At 44.3% G+C, this 19793-nt stretch overlaps 1 protein-coding gene across 1 annotated transcript in view; it reads right to left on the bottom strand.

Moving 5' to 3' along the window:
• RNF220 (ring finger protein 220) overlaps nucleotides 1-19793 on the bottom strand; it is a 49988-nt gene that overhangs the window by 21723 nt on the left and 8472 nt on the right. Inside the window, exons 4-7 of the mRNA XM_008935395.1 lie at nucleotides 8442-8538; nucleotides 7343-7429; nucleotides 5609-5664; nucleotides 3751-3829 (exon numbers count right to left, since the gene is read on the bottom strand). Of these exons, the coding sequence (XP_008933643.1) occupies nucleotides 3751-3829; nucleotides 5609-5664; nucleotides 7343-7429; nucleotides 8442-8538 (319 nt within the window). The remainder of the gene's footprint in view (nucleotides 1-3750; nucleotides 3830-5608; nucleotides 5665-7342; nucleotides 7430-8441; nucleotides 8539-19793) is intronic.

A 19793-nucleotide genomic window follows, 5' to 3' on the forward strand; every position in this document is an offset into this window, starting at 1 on the left:
AGAAGGCACAGCCACACTCCACTGGAAATATTAGAGAATTATTAAATAAACATTCATACGTCATGTCTCTTCCCATACTGAGCTCATCGTACTCAACGCTCAGCGGCCGGGTCCTGTTTGCTTTGGGGCTGACACCAAACAGCTGGAGTGATTCATGGAGAGGCTGGCTACAATGCTCTGTGCCATATATCATGCTCGCAGCGCTCCCTGCCCCGGCGGAGATAAACTGATCAACCACAACGGGCTGGAATGAATTTATGACAACACAAAATTGAGGAAAACAAATGGGAGGTGACCCAGTGGGCCACTAACCCAGACTCTCTTGCTGGCCTGCAATCTAGTCTGGTGGCAGAAAGCAAAATTGAACATTGGCACTCTGAATTAAGATGCTGGCTTTTAACCCCAGGGAACCTCGGTTTCAAAATGGCACCAGACCCTTGCAGGCAGCATCTTGGGAAGGAGGGGGAGGAAGACTTTTTGTGGGGAAAGTGCTTTTTGCAGCTCTCTGTGCGCGACGGTGCTTCGGCTGAGAGTACGATGTTGGCAGAGGAGCCAGGGAGGATGCCTGGGCAATTAGGGACTGGCTGCCCTCTCCGAGCAAAGCTGCATCTTGACTCAAGGTAAAGGAGTCTCACACCAGCTGAGCTCTGGCCATCTGCTGAGCACACCAGCCGCCACAGTCCTCAGCAGACAAGCAGAGCTCAACCACTGCAATGCTCCTTTACCTTACTTCTCCCCATGGCCCTCCAACACCCCAGGATGTCTCCCAGACACCTCACAGCGGTGAGGTTAGAAAAGCTCAGCAGTGATGAGATGCTCTGCAGTGCTGGGAAGAAGAGGTGGAACCAGTTCTACCTCCCTCTTTACCTGTGGCTCCCATCTGAAATGCAATGCAATGCAGATGAGGTCAAGCTGCCCAAGCTATTGATGACCTGGCATGGCACAAGGAGTGGTACAACAAATGCAGGCCTACCCCAAACCCCATCTTAACCCTTCTACACACAAGCTACTCTTTCACAAACTCCTAAATTTAGATTAAATTCACTTGGTCAAGCAAAGAGCTCCAGCTACGTGCCAAGAGGAGGATCACTTCCTGTACTGTATTAGAGGATTAAAAACCAACCAAACAAAATCACTCGTCTCTCCTTGCATAGACTTATTTTTGGAAGAGGGGAGGGAGAAGGAACATCATTCTTATGAGAGAAGGATCAATACGTGGATCGCTGCTAATTCTATTAGCCACTGCTTTAAATGGAGAGCATGACTGACACAGGTGGTAAGCCATATGCTTCTGGACAATTTAAAAAATGCTAATCAGATGCTACACGGGGTTTAACATGCCAATCAATAGTGCTCAGATTTAAAGGCAAAAATTAAAAGTTACAAACAATGGAGTAAAGTGATGCTGCCAAAAACTTCCTGTAAGCACCACCCAAAACAAGAAAAATGAAACCAATTTAGTTCCAGATTAAGAAACAGGAACTAGAGATGAATCAATTTAGCCTGTTGGGCTGGGTCGCCATATATCATGGCTCAGCAGTGGAGTGGGAAGCAGCCAGACAGTGTGAAACCCTTCCCCCTCCTTTTCTGTAGGCTTATAGCTCTGATTCCTGTTATCAATTAATTTAACAGAACCCCTCTACACGGACAAGCACACAGAGCATTCAAGACTCCTTAAATGGCAGGACAGAAACTATTTATCACGCATGAATCTCAAAGGAAAGAAGAGGAGGAAAAAAAAAAGCAAATAGGAATTCTCCACGTGAAACACCATCTTATTTTCTGAACGTCAGTGAAACAAAATGCCTTAAATAAAAAGCTCGCCCTGCTACTTTCAAAAAAATTAACGTTATTGGAAAGACTCAGCAAGATACTTAAGGCTTCTCCTGTAATTTCTGTTGGGTTTTGCTGACTTTTTGAACATTTTGCAGAACCGAGGCTTTAGCATTGCAAGGTTATTGTGGAGCAAGGTGTGTGCGTACATGTGCAGACACACATACACGCTCCTCCCACTTCAAAGTGGTGTTAGCATGAGTGTTGTTTGGAAAGGATTCTGGGATCCTTCAAAAGGTGCTAGCTAAAGCCTCTTTGATCAGATTATTAAAGCTATGTCAATTTTATCACTTGAGCTCAAGTGTTCTGGAAAATGTCAAATCCTTTCAGCTCCTGCAGTTTAAAGATTTTCAATAGGAGTGGATCTGGGAGGGTGGAGGGCTGCTGGGCTGGCAGGCAGCAGGCCCAAAGGGAAGCCAAGCAGTGACTGAGACAGAGGCTGACAGACTGGGGCAGAAAGGATGAGTCCTCACAATGAAGACAGCATGCAGTGGTTGCCTCACTCGAAGGACAAAGTTGCTTCTGCACTGACCTGCAAGCTCCCAAACTCAGTGGTCCTTGGCCAAAATATGCTCATCAAGAAGCATCAAGGAGCAGACAGCCTTGTATTTGGGACGTGCTAACAAAAAGCCTTGTAAAAAGGAAAGTACTAAGACAGTAAAGCAGTGTTAAAGTTTCCTCTGCAGCAGGAAGTTTCCAGTTAACCTGACTATGACCAGGCATTTCCAGGTTGCCTGACCTATCATAGATCCTGAAATGTGCCAAGGACACAATCTCTCACGTCAGGACAGGGGCAGAAGGAGAATACACTACATTAAAAAACACACCAAACTTTCTGTAAAGTCAGCTTAACACTATCACCATATCTTTTCCCCATCCCAAATTATCAACTGACCTCATCCCCAAAGTGTAAATGCATGTTTAAATGCCACAATGACCTCATTACTTCCACCTCATTCAAGCCGTTTTGTCTCTCACTTGGTCTTGAGACAGCATTTTATGTCAGTCAATAATCAACTTACAACACTGTCCCACCCCAATTAATGCAGTCCACGGCAGTGGCGAGGAGCTTGCAGTTTTAGGCTTGGAACTTCAAACCTGCCTGAGTATTAAGTCACCCTGGTAGCATGTAGAAGAAGGCTGAAGACAGAGGCTGTTACTCAAATACACAGTATAGATAAAACCATTTGTTTCTAATCTGGACTAAGCTACAGGATACCCAACAAGGACCAGGAAAAGAGACAGCCAGGAGCCCCTGCAGTATTGTATATTCAAAGACTGGGACTTAAACTTCTGAACAAACTAGAAGAGCTACAGGTAAAGAAAATCAGGAACCAAGACATTAGTCCCAGTAGCAACCATGCAAAGGTGAAATCTGGATCTTAAAGGAAAAGAAATTCTCCCAGTGAGGCTTCTGCCCCGTTACGGGGCTGCTGCCATTCCCTTTAGGTGGAGAGATGGAAGGTGGAACATGCAGGTACCATGGAGAAAAACAGAACAGAGACCAGCTCAGACTAGAGCTGTTAAGTTGTTAAGCACCACAAAACATATTTGAAAACCCACAATAACTACTATATGGTATAAAGCACGGATATATTTATTTACATATTTTAAAAGCACGCAATTTCCAGTGGAGAAGCCCTTTGGAAGTTGCACTCAACTCCTCGTCACTGAGTACCTGCCCACGCAGGTATCTGCGGAGAACTTCCCACAGGCTCTCTGTGGACACAGCAGCAGCAAGTCAGGATACAGACAGCTCCAAGTCCAAGCTTCATGTGGGAGCACAACTTCCTTTCTCAGTGGTAAAAGTTTTGAATATACCTACCCTCAGACTGGCACTGCTTTTGGGAACACCAGATTGGGACATTACAGTTCCTTAAAACAAGAAAAAAATAAAGCTATCCACTTTACACTCACTTTTCAATGTCACTGTTCTTACAAGTCTTCTGCATGGTCTCCTGTTTACTGCTTTCACCATTACTCGTTGAGGGCATTTCTGTTGAGAGAAGAACAGACAAATTAGTAAGAGAACATTTGATCACTGCAATGAAATAGTCTGAGTGAGTTACAGTTTCAGAAGCAGAAGACTCCAATGAGTCATTTTTATGCTGATTCTCGGAAAGAGAGAGAAGAGTGATACTATGTATTCCTGTCTAGCAGAGAGGCCCTCTCTCTGGACAGCATCTTCTACAATTTTCAGCTGAAGATACAACCCCAACACTCTCCCCACTGCATAGTGACTGACTCTCACAGGTATACCAGTTGTTTAAGCCAGTATTTAATACAGAAAGGTTTGGTGTGGCCGCCCCGTCATAGTGTACTTCTAGAAAGGTGGGTCTGGAGCACATCCACCCAGCCCAAACCCTGCTCTCAACTTCTCCCTTTTTCTGAGATCCCTCAGACAGAGACAGGATGAAAAATATATGCCAGGTAACTAGTACGACAGCACAGTCTGCTCACAGCTTTCCTAATACTAGCAATCCCATAACTCCTCTCAGTACTGGAGTGGGGGTGAGATACCAGTTGGAGATGAGCCAGATGAACTGTCCTGGGGACAGCTCCTGGGCTGTAGGTTCAGTACTGTGGGTTCATGCAAAAGGTATGAAGAAAACAACTCATAGCAAGTGCCATCAGAGCTGCTTACTCATCACCTTTGTGGCTGTAGTTACTGACTACACACCTACAAGCAAGTGCTCCTACATCACAGCAAGTAAATGTGATTTCCTATCCCACAGAAGAAAATGCCTGCGATACATATCCTATGTTCTCCATTTAATCATCATGCCCTTAGCAAAACTGGTTCTCCCCATGTTATTTCCCCCAGCAAGCAGCTATGTCTTATAGGTACTTTCAAGGCTAGGAATCAAATGCCCAAAGTATTACAGTAACACAACAGGGAACAAAATCATTGGGACAAATCTCTTCAGGTCGCTGAGCTTCAGCTCCCTTCCTAAGGGAGCTGTAGCAGCACTGCCCAGCTCTGGAATGGATTTGGCATCTACAGCTGGAAAGCGCCAGGTTTTATTATTCTCATATTTCCACTAGGTTGCTGCTTGCTTACGCTTCCAGTGCTGCTGGTATTAAATAAAAAACCCCAGCAGTTAAATAGGTCTAAACACCCTCCACTCCACTCCCTGCATAATGCTATGAGCATTCAAATAATGCATGAAAAGGTACAATTTCACATCTGCTTGTTTGCTCTGGAGTCTCAGCTACAGGTCATGAAGTGATCCCAGAGTTCCCACTCTAAAGGTGCAGCCTTCAGAGCTGCAGGCTCTTCCTGCCATACAGAGGCCAGCAAGTACAACACCTACCCAACAGCTCATGAAACAGGTCTCTGGCACACCCTTTTAAAGAAGGGAAGTTAAGAAAGCGGCTGAAAAAAACCCAATCAGCAGGTGCCTGTGTATTTTAAGCCCCCAGCAGCTGAACATCGCTATCACGTAGTCAAGCTCTGCTGGTGCCCTCAGCAATACAGCCCTTTGTCTTTCAGTGACACAACAGCAAGTCAATCCAGTCCCTATTTCTTGTCACCATACCAGTTCAGGTTGCATTTTTGGGACCTTGCTCAGCTGCCACTGACTACGTTAATTAATTGTGCTGTAATTTTTCTGAAAGATAGCGTGATTGTACATGTAAGCATATCTGCTGGCGCTGCACAAGAGCATTTCTAACTACCAGTTGCCTAACTAACTGGCAATCAGAAGATATGGAGTATCTATCTGTCCTCCTGTAGCAAACAAACAAATTAATAATTTACTAGTTCAACACTCACCATCACTGGCCCATTTAGAAAACTCCGGTGTTATTCGAGTACTGGGTGTGCCACCACTAAAAGAGAAAAGGGCAGAATGCTAAAGGTTGAATATGGAAAATTTTGCTGCTCAGGAAAAGCTGCCCCTTCCACCCACCACTTTGCTCCCAATACTTCTATCCATCAGTCTACGCTTCAAAATGTGAGCGACTGGCCTGCTGCAGGAGGAGTTTTTGTGCTAGCCCACATTTCCACCAGCGTTCTCCAAAGCTGCACTTCTAGCTGTGACCTCTGCTGAATCACATAGGGGTTGTGGTGCTGACTGAAGGCTTGGCATTCAAACAGCACCTGTGACCTAAGGCTCATTTTTGAATACACAGTTTCAAAGATGAAAACCTTACTTGTGAACAGAAATGGTCCATGATGGAATAGCTCCTGCCTTTAAGAATAACTTCACACCTGCATAAGCCCCATCTTTTCCATTTTCCCGTTTGAAGAACAGCAGCATTGAAGTACATACAACTCCTAACCCTGTCCATTCTCTTGCAAGCCAGTAACAGAGACTGTAAGTGAAAGGAATTGTCTGAGCCGGCTGCATGCCTGTCACTGCTTAACATTTTAGCTCTACATACTAAGACAGTTCCACTTAAAAGGTAATGAAGGCTCATGCTTCAGGGCATCAGTTACCCTACTCCATTTCTACAGAGATTTGCCAGAAGTTCAAAGCTCTTTTACAAGCAATATCACTTTTCCTGTGTTAGAGGTGGGCAAACAAGTCCAGGAAACATACAAGGACCTTGCCTCAGCTGCAAACTGAGGCATTAGATTCAAGTCCCATGAAGGACTGAATCTCTTGGCCTCAGGTCCTCAGTTGTCTCACCAAGCACTATAGTGTCCACAGTCACCTGATATCCTCCTGCTATAATACCACTGTCCTGGCTGTGAAGGAGCTTCAGAATCCTTGATGCCCTGCCTCTGAACTTCCCTGGTTAGGGAAGTATCAAACAGACCAATGGTTTGCATCCAGTGTGGCAAATGCCACTTCTCTATGGAGTGGAACCTAATTTTGAACTGGTGTTTGTGACAGGCTAAGCAGTAAGAAAACTTCATTTCACTGCTCCATCAATCACTTCAACCTTGACCTCACAGGATCACTCAGTGAAAGAGATAGAGGGGTAATTCAAGCCCTGTTTTATGCAGGGCAGAGGGCTTAGAAAGCAATCCTGGCTCCCTGTTAAGATTCGTTTTATTTGCCTGAAACGCTTCCCCTAGTGCCCTGAACACTGACTGCCTACAGTCTCCACATATGTTTGTGGGCAGAGGGCACATCCTGCCCCGACTCTGGAGCCGAACGCAGAAGGATTAGTTTGTGTACCCCACTGCACACCATGGCATGCAATGACATCAGACCCTGGGTGCCAGACTCCTAATGTGGTGAACTAGGATCGCACACTGCTACTGAGAGGCCACGTTTCATTGTGAAGCAAGGCGACACATAAGGCCTTAGTACAGCACAGTTTCCCCACTGCCAGAATTCACCTTGGGTCCAGCACTGTCCAAGAAGATGGCATTGACTGGGCTGTGAGGTGATTAAGGGAGAAAGTGTGTGCAGAGAGGCTTTATGAGGCTGCATGGTAGAAACTGAGAACCACTTGTCATGCTTCTTTTCAAGTCTCATTTCAACTCATGGGTGTTTTCCACAAATTGAGATTCCCCCAAAGTAACGATGGCAAGTTAGAAAGGCACAGCACTTACTTTAGAACAGCACCTCGGAGTGCCTCCCTCTCTTTGGCTTCACCTGGCTCTTCCCCAGTGCAAGGGATAACGTCTGCCTCTGTGTACCTGAGCACAAGGGGTTAAGGAATGTACAGCCTTGCTGCAGACAGTGGAAAGGCTTCTGAGATGTTTAGGATGATATTCTGGATACAGAACAAATTCGTTCCAACTGGGAACACCTCAAGAGAGGCTGGTATCCAAGGATGGGCTTGCTTTTAAATTCTGGATTAAAGTTTCACTTTAGGTAGAAAGAAACAGAACAGTCATTTGACAGCAACATGATGCCACAGCCTCTCAGATGGGGAGAAGCAGTTCCTCAGCCTCTGTACGCCTAACATGCACAATTCCACTATTTCTGTTTGAGGTACAGAGATCTTTTAACAGCTAAGGGTTGGGGTTTAAGGCTTGGTACACATTTCAGTAATATCTAATTCTATAGCTACACATTCCCCTTCATCACAGTTAAGTCAATGTCTGCCTAACACCTTGTGGCAAACTCTCCCTGATAGCTGTTACAGTTTGCCCACAGCTCTCCCAGAGCTGTGTCCAAAGATCCTGGCTCACAGATAAAGAAGTTCCCAAAACCTGCCCTTAATGAGAGTTCTACCTATGAACTGTCTAACAAAAGAAAAAAAGAATTCAGTCTCTCACAGTGGCAGGTGAATAGTGCTTGAAATGTTTACTGCACAAAAGCCCTGAAAACAAAGGGTTGTCCTGGGGAAAATAAACTCAATAAACCCATGAAACAGGAAAAACTGTCCATATGGAAGAAACCTGGACAGAGACAACAGATTGCTTATATAACAGAATAGAGCAACACTAACTTTGATCCCCTGCAATGTCTCCTACAGACTTCACCCACTGGGTCTGACGTACTGTTGCACAAACAGAAAGATCTCAAAGGGAGTAACTGGGAATCCCTCCTAATTCACATAACATGGTAGCCGGAGAAGGTGCTGCCATTTCCAGTAGGGCTGCACACAGATAATCCACTCCTACCCGGGGCAGTGCTGTATGAAAGCTAGCTGAAGATGCATCTCTAGGTTCCCTCTCAGTAAGAGCCTTTCAAAAACGATACTGTGGTTTCCCATATTCAAGTGTGTCGTCTCCATCCACATCCAGGTCAGCGTCACTGTCTGGACTCTCCTTGCCACTGCACATGACAAACCCAGAACCTGAAAGAAAATGAAACATGTGGATGAGCATCTCCTAAGGATGGTGTGACAGCACTAGTCTGCAGGCTCTCCTTTACTCTGAGCAGCCTCACGAGAGATATCATCTCCAAAGACCACACAAGAACAATTTTCAGACTGCACAGAAAACACTCACAGAAATGATCTAACTTCTGGGATTTTATGCTCTAAAATGCCTCTCAATACTGAAAATGAAACATTCTTGACCTTTTGCTCTCCACACGAAGTATTTTGTTGAAGGCACTGAAGGGTCTCTCTCAAAGGCAGAAAAAAATGAAGCAAAATACAGAAAACTGATTTTTCACAGAAGTGGTTAACACAAAAACTATAGTACTAGCAGGCAAGAGAAGGCCACGGAGACGTTCTGAATTACTCCTTAATTCAGATGCAGAAGGCAGGCAGAGGCTGAAATAGAATTAGAAATACCTTTTTCTTTCCTAAATTTATTTAATGATCAAATTTTAAAAAAACAGAACACTTAATAGCGAACCTCTTTTTGTGAAGATAAAAAAAATAATAAAATAATAAAAAAAATCAGACTCTATATCCCTTAGATCTCCTTAAAAGCGCTTCTTATATGAGCAAATTCCAGTGCAAGTCAACAAGAGCCTTGCACTTCCACCATGCGTGGATCAGGATCAGGCAAAAGCCCATCTCCAGCAGACAGCAAGCATAAACAGTTCCACTGGAGACAGAAATGTGTAATAATTGCCATTTTCTAAGAATATATACATTTCTTTTGGTTCTCAAGCATTTTGTTGACTGCTGATTGTAACCAGGCTTCTTTCAGTTGAATCTGCACGCAAGCACCTACAAAGATAAACATTCACATGGTGTTTGTTGCCTAAGGTTTATTAACAGAAGGGAAATTAAGGAAGACACACTCTTTATGTGATCTAACACATGATATACTGTGTCCTGTGAGATTGGAAATTAAGCAAAAATCTTCTGAATCCTAGGGTGGTGCAAGGTCCTCACTCATGTTCAATTCTGCAGCAGATCTAAGCTATTTGGGGACATAAACTATGCAGACAGAAATCTGCTCGCTCTGGCTGCCTCCAGTATGCTCCTGCACTTAGCACCCAACTGCCCAGACAGCAGACCCAGACACTTGGCTTACAACCAGAAGACCTGAAGGACCTGGCACAACCAGATGGATGGTGATCAAAGCCTGTGACTATACCAGGAAGCACATCCCACCTGCATTCACTGTATAAAGTGAGCTAGATGTAGCCTTGGTTTTGCACAAATGTCCCAAAAGGTTACGTTTCTGCACTGTAAACATGGTTCTAAATGCAGAAGACAGGCTAAAATCAATGTAGAAGCAGGGAATATAAGGTGCACATCTGAAGAACAAGGACATTCCCAAGCATTAGGGTAGATCTTTTAGTGCTACAGGCATCTGAGCTGGTTCATCCCACTGGGTTCTCACCAACACACATACACAAGCTTGTGCTGTCAGCAGCAAACTTGCACTTTTCCAGCCCAGAATAGTGAGCTGTATTTCTAGCAGCCTGCATCTGTGCAGAGAACAGGGCAAGGTGAAGGTCTCATTTCCAAGGACACCATGGAGACAGTTCTTTACAGTCGCTCTCTAGGAACGGATCCTCTCGCTGATTCAATAAGCCCCCAATAAAGTTTGTTTATATGGATTTGATATTTCTCTTCCCTGAATATAAAGTGAAACACCTTAATGAGTGACAACCATAGCACGACAATGATTTTAAGACTAACCTTTCCCAGAAGCATAAACTTTCTTTTACTTCAAAGTAATTACCAGTCTTAATTTTTAGCAGAGGTAACAAAACCAGCATGGACAACGCAGCGTCCATCGCCTGCACCAGGAGCCGTGCTTGTAGGTCAGCTCTGTGGCATCACTGGGGCAGACTTCTTCCAGAAGAGCCTTAAAAGTGCCCCATATGCTGGCTGCACGCTCCCAGTGATGGCTGCACATCACAAGCTGCCTTCTCTTTTTGCAATGGCTCATCCAGTAAATCTTGACTCCTTCAATTCATCACAATGTTTGAGAGAAGATTTAGAAGAGTAAGAGAGACCTGTCAAAGAAGTTGGACAGTCTTTCAAAGCTGCCTTAGAAGTTGCAGTGGGTGATGAGGTGGTAATTTACAGGCATGGCATTTAACCTGCAGCAACACTGTCCCCTGCACCTGCCATTACTTTAGCCCATCGCTTCTCAAAGGCCATAAACTTTGGACACACGGGTCTTCATTTTTCTTGTAGCTGTGGGAAACATAAATCATGCAAAGCTGGAGCTGTGACTTGGCTAGTCCCAGAGGAGATCTGACAGTTAGCCAGACAATGAATACTTGGAGCAAGTGCCTTGGGGTGGGGGGGAAGGTATCCAAAAGAATGAACATAAGTGGGACTGCTCCCCATGTCTCTCCCTCTTCAAGGATGCCAAGCACACAACAAACATTAACCTTTCCATCAACTTTGTTTCCAAATGACTCAAGCCAACCAGTGGTTTATGGTTAGAGCTTAAGAAAAGAAGATCTGCTTACTGCAATACAATTTACAGATATTAAGGCACCTTGACTTCAGAATCCTGGTGTCCTTGCTCTCAAAACCTTTGTACTTAAGAAAATCCCTTCTAAATCTGAAAGGAAAATACTCCGGAGCTTTTACCAAATCTAGCTCTTATAACAGGAACCACTGCACTGCCAACAGAGTACTATCCTCCCTACACAGGGAGGGTACAGGGGAATGGTTTGGACAGTATGTGTTACAATGACAAATATGACACTAGGATGATCCAATATAGCATCTCTGCTATGCCCTCCTCTGACTGAAAAGTTCATAGGTTAAAGATGAGGGCAGGAGAAGGGCAAGCTTTCTCTCCCAATCAAACAAGGATTCCCAGGCCAGGGCCTAAAGGAAGCTGCAATAAGATGAATCAACTCTCAGATTTTCACAATGTAGGGATTTTGGGGTTGGTTTTCTTTTTTCAACATGATCAAGTGCAATCCATTGCAACAGGGTAAAAGAAACTGATTCAGAAATTGCATACTAACCAAAGTAACCTCTGTGTACCCAGAAAAGACTCTGAATTTAAGCCGTGCTAACAGTTTTAAGACTTTGGAATTCCTTTTAAAAAAAAAAAAAGGAAAAACAAAATCCACAAACTGTTTCCAATGTGAATCAAAAGGTCCATAAATCCCAGTACTGCCACTGCACGCAAGAGAATGTGACACAAAGCTTGGTTCAGCATCACCTGTGGAGCGAATGGCCTGCCACTGGCATCTTGATGTCCTTTCATCTGCAGCAGAAATGGCTTTTGAGGCCAGTTCCGGTGGGCTGAGGTTTAGTGCCACAATTTTGACCTGACTCTCCTTGTCTAACTTCCTGGGGTTGCTTCCACGCACAAAGGCAGTGAAAACACTCATGCAGCTGTTCAAATATTTGACGTCTGAACTGCTTGACATTATTCATTCATCTCAGGCTCATTCAAACCAGATTTCTGGACAAGTACTGTTATAAATGGATTAAGAGAACCACTAAATGTAAGGAAGGCCTGATAGGATCACACCTGCTTCTCACTAACTCATCTCAAGTGTAAAGAGGGCTCACAACTTCCATCTCCTGCCGGCAGTGTACGCTGCCATCCATGAGCAAGGAAAATATAAAATAGAACATAGAGGGTGTCAAGCAGAATAAGATGGACTTTGCAACAGCATTGTTCTGGACCTGTCAGAGGAGAATGGGAGCTTCCACAAGACTCCCTGCCACTACACTGGGGTGATTTGCAATTCAGTAGCATGCACTGGGAATGGGGAAGGGTTCCTGCAGCAAGGCTCAGCTTCTGAAGGTCATGCAGTAATTTACAGCCATCAGCAATACTGCCTGGAGTGGACCTCTAAAGCCACTGCCACTATCTAGAGGTCAATACTCGGGCCCAGAACTGTATCCCAATGTGTTAATAAAGTGAAATCTGACAACTGAACGTTAAGTTGTGAGTCTGACCTAGGAATTCACAAGAGACACGATCTGATATTCACAGGAGCAGCTGCCACTCTTGCAAGGACAGCCACCTAAGGCCTGAGGAAAGTAATTCCACATGTGAATTTGAAAACATTGCTTTCAGATGAAAAAAGAACAAACCAAAACGCACACTCTTCTACATCTTTCCTTCTCCTTGTTGGAGAATTTTTTGCTCTTGCCGTGCATTTGTTAGGAGACAACTGCTTGTCATATGCTGTCAGCCTTGATACAATTAGCTTTCTGATGCTAAAGCAGCACAACTCTCTGACAGTCTTAATCCCAGCTGCCTCCTTAAGGTCCAGACAAACACGAGTGAGCAGGCAGGTCAGACGCCTGGGCCATTAAGAAGAGAAAAAACAAAGTTACAGCTCTGTCTCCAATCCCCATTGCTCTTGTAGCCAGGTGCTCTGACAAGCAATTCCAGCACTGGTATTGAGTGGCACCTCTATAAACCCTGTGACAGTTTGGGAGACAAACTTCCCCATCAATCAGAATGTACCTATCAAGATCACTTACCTAGAGTGCCCACCACCCTCCAGCACTGTGTACACAGCTTTACTTGGGCTGGCCTCGGAGCACTCCGCCTGAACACCAATTTGAGGTAGTTTCTGAAAAATTTAGGTACTCTACACAAACAATGGTGTTTCTGAAATACTGACGCAGAGGTCTGAAAAGCAGAAAAAATTCAGGTGCCCCTGACATCAGCCGGCTGCAGGCACTGGCAGGCTACAGGAACCAGCTAAACTTGAAGGAGACTGGAAAACATTTCCCACTTTCTTCCATGTGCCGGTTAGTAATGGCTTCAGATAAATCTCATCAGAAATCCTTTACTTCCCCTTTCCGTAAGTTGTCATAGCAATTCCCTTTCTCCTAAGTCATCCTCTATGCCTAAGCATCCTCTGACCTCTGCCTCAAATCTCACCTCCTTTGTGCAATCCCCCTGATGACCGGTCATCTCCACATCTCTCAAGTGAATAGTGGCTCAAGCTAAGGTCACGAGTCATTAACATGATATATAAGCAGATTCACAAAACAGATAAAAGGGCCTCACATTGAAGTCCCTCCTTTTCTCCATCATGTTCAGTGGCAGATGGCCAAAGTGACAACATATGCTGCTTCAGGTGTTGGCAGCACTGCTGGCTCCTGCACAGGCATGAGCTCACACAGACTGGCACTCTCAGGAACAGAAAGGTAAGACAACCAGGCCAATGCAGATCCAAATAGTCAAATTTCAACAGAACATGTAGGAAAACACAGACCTACTATGCCCCACCTCTGCTCAACTCCTGTCTAGGCAGATAAGTCAGTTTTGTGGGCCAGCTGTTCTGTGTATGTTTAATTACCAACTCCAAACAAGACCAAGGAACAAAACAAAGATCTTGGTATTATTTTTGCACCACCATTACAAATGCAGCTACTAGATGCTGCACCTGTAGAGGACCAAACTCATGTATAACTGGTATTTCTCCTATTTGGCCCCCCAAGGAATGGGGGGATATAAAGTCTATATTGGAACTACTCTAGAAATTTTGTGTAAATTCTGTAAGTGTGTCTAAATCCAATCCATCTCAGGGGCATGCAGCTCCACTGGGGCCCGTTTTGGCTAGGAATAGGCATTCATTCTGCTCACAGGTAATTTACACCTATTCAGGAAAGAAGAAAAAAGGCCTCCCGTAAATCTCTAGAACTGCAGCCTTTGCTAATTACGCTCCTTGCGGTGACCCCCTTCTGCACAACCTCCCTTTCCAGCACGTTCACTTTATTTTCTTAACGAAATGTCACTAGTTGGCTTCTTGGAGAGTAAAAACAATGAAGGCCATAAAAATAGTTTATGCGGACACACGGCCAAGCCTCACACACGCTTCCTGAGAATGGCTCTAAACTGGGTTTATTTCATCAGCTGCTGAAGTATCCCAAACTAGTACTAAGAGGACAAGGTGGCACGGATACTGTTTTATTTTAAAAGGCGTTTGGGAAGAAAGAGAAAGCTATTAGAGATTCTTGAAAACAAGAGGAAAGCAGGGATGATGCCACACTGAACAGCAGTCTTTCTGCAGATCTGTAACACCTCCCTAGCCATATTTTTGACCAGTGAAATTGTTCCTCCATTTTTTCCTAGTACAAACAGGGATAGAATAGTTCTTCTGGTGACTTTCCCAGACTGTTGCAGGAAAAAACGACATTCAGAGGCCATGAAAAGCTGCTTACAGGACAAAGTTTTCATTTCTCTGGAGCCAGATCTATTTCAAGCAGAAGAGTGATTTACCTGGAAAACTGACACCCAGCTGTGTCATTACAGTGTACACCTGAAATAGCAGATGCATCCATCTGATGCCGTCTATTAGCTCCCAAATGGGCTGCCAGAGACCCGACTGCTCACCAGCAGCCTGGATGCTTACAGTGATCTTTGCTAACAGATCAGAAGAACAGCTGCCTTTAAAGAAAGGGGCCATATAATTTTACGACCATTAACATCATTTCACAGCAGCGTGCTGAACAAAGGGCAGGCAAGCTCTGCTATACAGGGTAAGAGGCAGCTCCTGCAAGACTTAGAGAAGAGGCTTCCCCACCCCTCACAGTGCCAAGGAGTATTCCAGAGATTTCTTTTATGCTTCTCCATAACCCATCAGGTGCAGATCATGGCTGCAGAGGGGAAACAGCACTCAGACCAGAGGTTTGACCTGGTGTGGCCATTCTTAAGTGGCCCTCATGCCACAGTGATGCACGAAGGTGAGAACAATCTCACATCTACCTCAAAGGCTGCTCTTCAAAACCCAGAGCTGAAGTACAAAAGCAGAAGCAACAGCCACAGTCTTTGCAGCTACGGCTCGTTTTCCACAGTCAGGGAAAGGTGGATCTGAAAGCTTTTGTTCCCCTGGGGAGAGGGTGGAAACAAACAAAAAGGAAGAGGGAGAATTAAAGTAATCTTGAATCACTAAGCAGATTCACATCACTGGATCAATAAGCACCACTGACAGGGATCACAGGAATGTCGCAACTTTGCCAATAATAAAGCAGCACAGTAGAGCTTGGAGGATGACTTTTCTAAGGCAGCCGAGCATGAAGCCACAAGGCTGGTGAACAGCTGAAAGTGACACCCTGGCTTACAGCGGGACGATGCCAGTGGCGGGGCTCGATGCAGTTTGCTTTAAATAATGGTGAGCGCAGAGATTGTACTTGTGGGAGAAAGGCAGCCAACGACTGGAAAAAATGAAGGCTAAATTTCACAGGACAAATCCATGTGATCTTCCCCCCAAACTAATTCTTTTCTAGGTTGGAAAGAAGAAAGAAAAATCAGTGCTAATTTAATCAATTGATCAGCCTATTGATTGCAAAACTGGAGCTGCTAGTTAGCCATGTGCTGTAATGTCCTCAACTCTGAAACCACAAAACACACCATTGATTTCTTCACTTCCAGCTCCAAAACAAGAAATAAAGCTGGGCTTTCAGCAGAAAAGCAACTTCTCTGTCCAGGGAGAAGATGCAAGCAAAGAAGAAGAGAGGCCAGGAAACAGAGACAGCCACATCTTGCGAGGTTCAAACTGAAATTAGTTACAGATGCAGTCACAGTGTCTTGTGTAAACTCTATCGATTGGGTGGCTGACAGTCTTGGGAGCCTCCATACTAGGACAATCAATCCGGCTGCAGTGTCACCTGCCACTTTGCTGAACAGTTGACAATGCAATTATCCAGTGTGGAGGCAGGGAGTTGGCGTGTGTCAAACGCAGTTAGCCACTTTCCGGGCACTACTCGATAATGCGTTTCACCGCCGAGTGTAAGAGACGACATGTGGAGACAGGAGCTGTTTAAAGCCATTGAGACCCGTGCTCCTTTTTTCCTTCAGAAAAATCTCACTGCCCCTGACTTAACAACTGTATTCTAAAATGCTATTAAAATCACGTCAATCAAGTACTGTGTGCTTAAGGCTGAAGTCTGACCTGAGTGTCCAAGAAGTAGGTTGCAGTTCTAGCAAAACTGCAGGAACTTGAGGGGAAAAAAAAAAAATGAAATTATCAAGTGACTGTCTTAAAGCCTGGGACTTTCAAAGCCCGAGCAGACAGACCACTAGAAAAAATGGATGGCAGAGAGCAACTAAGCAAGTGCCACAGATGGGACTGGAAGATCTTATGGTCCATGTCTGAGATGTAGGAAAACTGAAGTTTAAAGGGATGCTGTCAACTTGAAACCCACTCAATTTCAAAAAACTGAGTGGTTTCAGGTGTTCTACTTGCTCCTTTACTCCCCCTGCCAATTTTCATGGTGTTACAACTGCATTTTCTGTTTCCATTTTTATTAATTTTCCTTCTTCCTCTGTTTCTGGGTGACAGACACCTTTTTTCCTCCCTCAAGTATGATACATAATACTGTCAAATGGAAAGAACCGCCCTTCTTCCCACAGAAAATCTTTTCCTGGTTAGAGTGGCTGTCAGCGTTATGTAAATAAACCAGCAAGGTTTAGCTGAATGTACTCCTTTCAGCTAATGCGTTCTGGCAGTTGGAGCATAGAAATTAGGTTCTCATATTTTTGCCTGCATCCAAGTTAACAAAAATGTACTATCAACAATCGGGACTTTTCATAGTTAAAAGCACTATTTTTTTTTTTTTCCAGTTGAAGTAACTTTGACTTTGTTGAGATCCACGAGTTGCTTCGAGTTCCAAAATGAAGAAAATGCTGTTCCTTGAAGCATTATATGAACTTTAAATACACATGATATCGAGCGTCTATTACATGGCAGGTTATACTGGCTTTTGAACCTAAGGTATGAACTCCAAATTTTTTTCTTTTTTAATCATGTAGTAGTCTCACCTGTTTTTCTTGCTCACTAAAGTAAACTTGATATTAATATATAGCACAATACCCAAGAGACATTTATTAACCACAGAATCCATCAAATTCCATACAAGGATACAAGCTATGGAGAAACAGGTACAGCTCATCTGATCCTCGTATATAACACTGTGTAAATAGATCCATTAGCATTTTTAGGTCAACTATTACCTTATGGATGCGGACTTGCTATCAAAGGAGAGAGGTGCAAACACTAAGGAGTGCTTGGGGCTACTCCATCAGACAAGTACAAAGTACTGTCCTTCAGCAATGGAGGGATTACCTGGATTAGCACCATTTTACACAAGGGCTGAGGTAAGGCATATGAGAGCCTGGGACTCAGCAGCTGTCTAAAAGGGGGATAAGGTCCAAAATAAGCACTTGACAGACATGAAATGTATACATCTCACCCACCACTTGGAAGCTTACAGCAGGTAGAATTGACCAACAGAAGGTAGCAAGCCAAATATAGGAAGGCTAAAATACCAAGACTGGGAGGCTGGGAAGGATCCTCAGATGCACAGATGCATTAACCTTGGAGACTAAGCAATGAGGGACACTCCCATTGGAAATGTGACAGAGAAAGGCACCGAACTGAGCTCTTGCTATGTGGGAGAAAGATTAAGAATTTCATTATGGTAAAGATTCCCTATATTCTCACCACTGACCGCTCTTGCATCCAAGCTGAAGTTTGCTTTAGCCTGCCAGGTTAAAATGAATGAATTCTGACTCATCGATGCAGAAACAGAAAAGATGATTCTAGTTACTAGGCTATTCCTCCAAAAGGCCTAAGTATGCCAGTGACATAATTTATTTTTTACATTGTGTCTCAGTAGAAGTCATACGTTAACTGCTCAGCTCCAATTCTTTTGCTGAATTTGAGATCAGTTTATACCCTCTTATTAGTATGACCTTAAAACTGAACCTGCTGGCATGGAAAAATAGAAAGTCTCCTTGCCTCCTGAAGCTTTCTGGCATACCTCATTGTTTTACCTGAAAAAGAGGACAGAGATGGCTAATGAGTGAGATTCTATAGCAAGACTTTTAAGCTCTGTCACCAGCTTTGCTACTTTTTTTATAATATTAGAGAAGATGCCTCTCCATGCTTCATTTTCCACATTGGTGTTAAACACAGATTTTTGTGGAGTCTTGTTGTAGTTTGACGTTCATGAAATCACACTGAGAAGTGTAACGGAGTCTTCCTCCTCTATTTGGAGCTCTCTGCCAGGCAGTTACCAAACACAAGTAAAGTCACTGTGTTCACAAACACCTACTGCTGAAGCAGGAGAATGGAAAAGCATCTACTTAGATTCTGAGGACAGCACCTCCTCACACTTGAGAGCATGCTTCTAATGTGGCATGTGTTTACAAGGAGAACAAATTGGAGGAGCATACAGCTGTTGCCCCAGCACTCATTTTTGGACATCTAGCCCAGGACAAAGGCTGGCCTACAACATTTGCTGCTCAAACTGAAGCACATCTTGATTCTGCAGAGATGGAAAGCTGACCGGGACTGCAGCCATCTGCTGGAAACTTTTAGGCATTTTAATATAGTCCCACTTTCCAGGCAGCTGCCCTAATTGTACATGACGTGAGATCCAATGCAAGTGGGCACCCAAGGATAACTATAGTTTGTTACAGCTTATAAGGCTTTACTATGCATATGCTAAGCAATGCTGTTCTTTTCCCTTGATAATACATTAACAAAGAGATGCAAGTCCTTTGTTAGCTTGGAAGGGGTCAGCATGGAGAAATCAAGAGAAACTTCAGAGTTAAGCAATCCCTGTGTGTTCCTCCTTCTTCAAGAATATCACAATCTATCGGATAGATCTTTGTCATGTTGATCTTTCTCAGAAAGTGTCCTTCTCAGAAAATGGTCTGCTTACCATTTTAACATTTTCAGAGTTTTGCTCTTTTCTGGGCTGTTTTTGATGCAACTGATCTGCTGAAGGAAAAGAAACCCAGAGGAGCAGTGGTGACAAGCTTGCTACTGCCCCCAGAAGTCTTTTTGGTGTGGAAGCTGGAGGGGAAAAAGAGGACGGGGCGAGTGGAAAGAACTTAGCTACAATTCCTCAATTCTTTCATATCTAAAGAGGAGAGCAATCTCTCTTCTATCAGACGGCACGGTTCATGCTTTAAATGGTACTTGCTGCTAGCTTGCTTTCCCTGTCTCTGTCTCTCTCCCTTTGAAGCAGACTGGACAGCTTCCTCAAGCTGGCGTTATCACTCCCTCTAACCACTCTTGGCAGGCAATCTAATTCCCCCTGAAAAGGTCACCGCCATTTTAACTGCCTTTCAATCACATTAAGCACGCTGCCGCTCGTGCTCAGAGCGCTGCGCCTGCAGCTCTCCTGACTGAGGTGCGATCGATAAGCTGACATCCCGCCCCCCACCCACCTCCCCAGCCGCTCCC

This window comes from Merops nubicus, unplaced genomic scaffold (assembly GCF_000691845.1).
Source record: "Merops nubicus isolate BGI_N331 unplaced genomic scaffold, ASM69184v1 scaffold25402, whole genome shotgun sequence".
Lineage (NCBI taxonomy): Eukaryota > Metazoa > Chordata > Aves > Coraciiformes > Meropidae > Merops > Merops nubicus.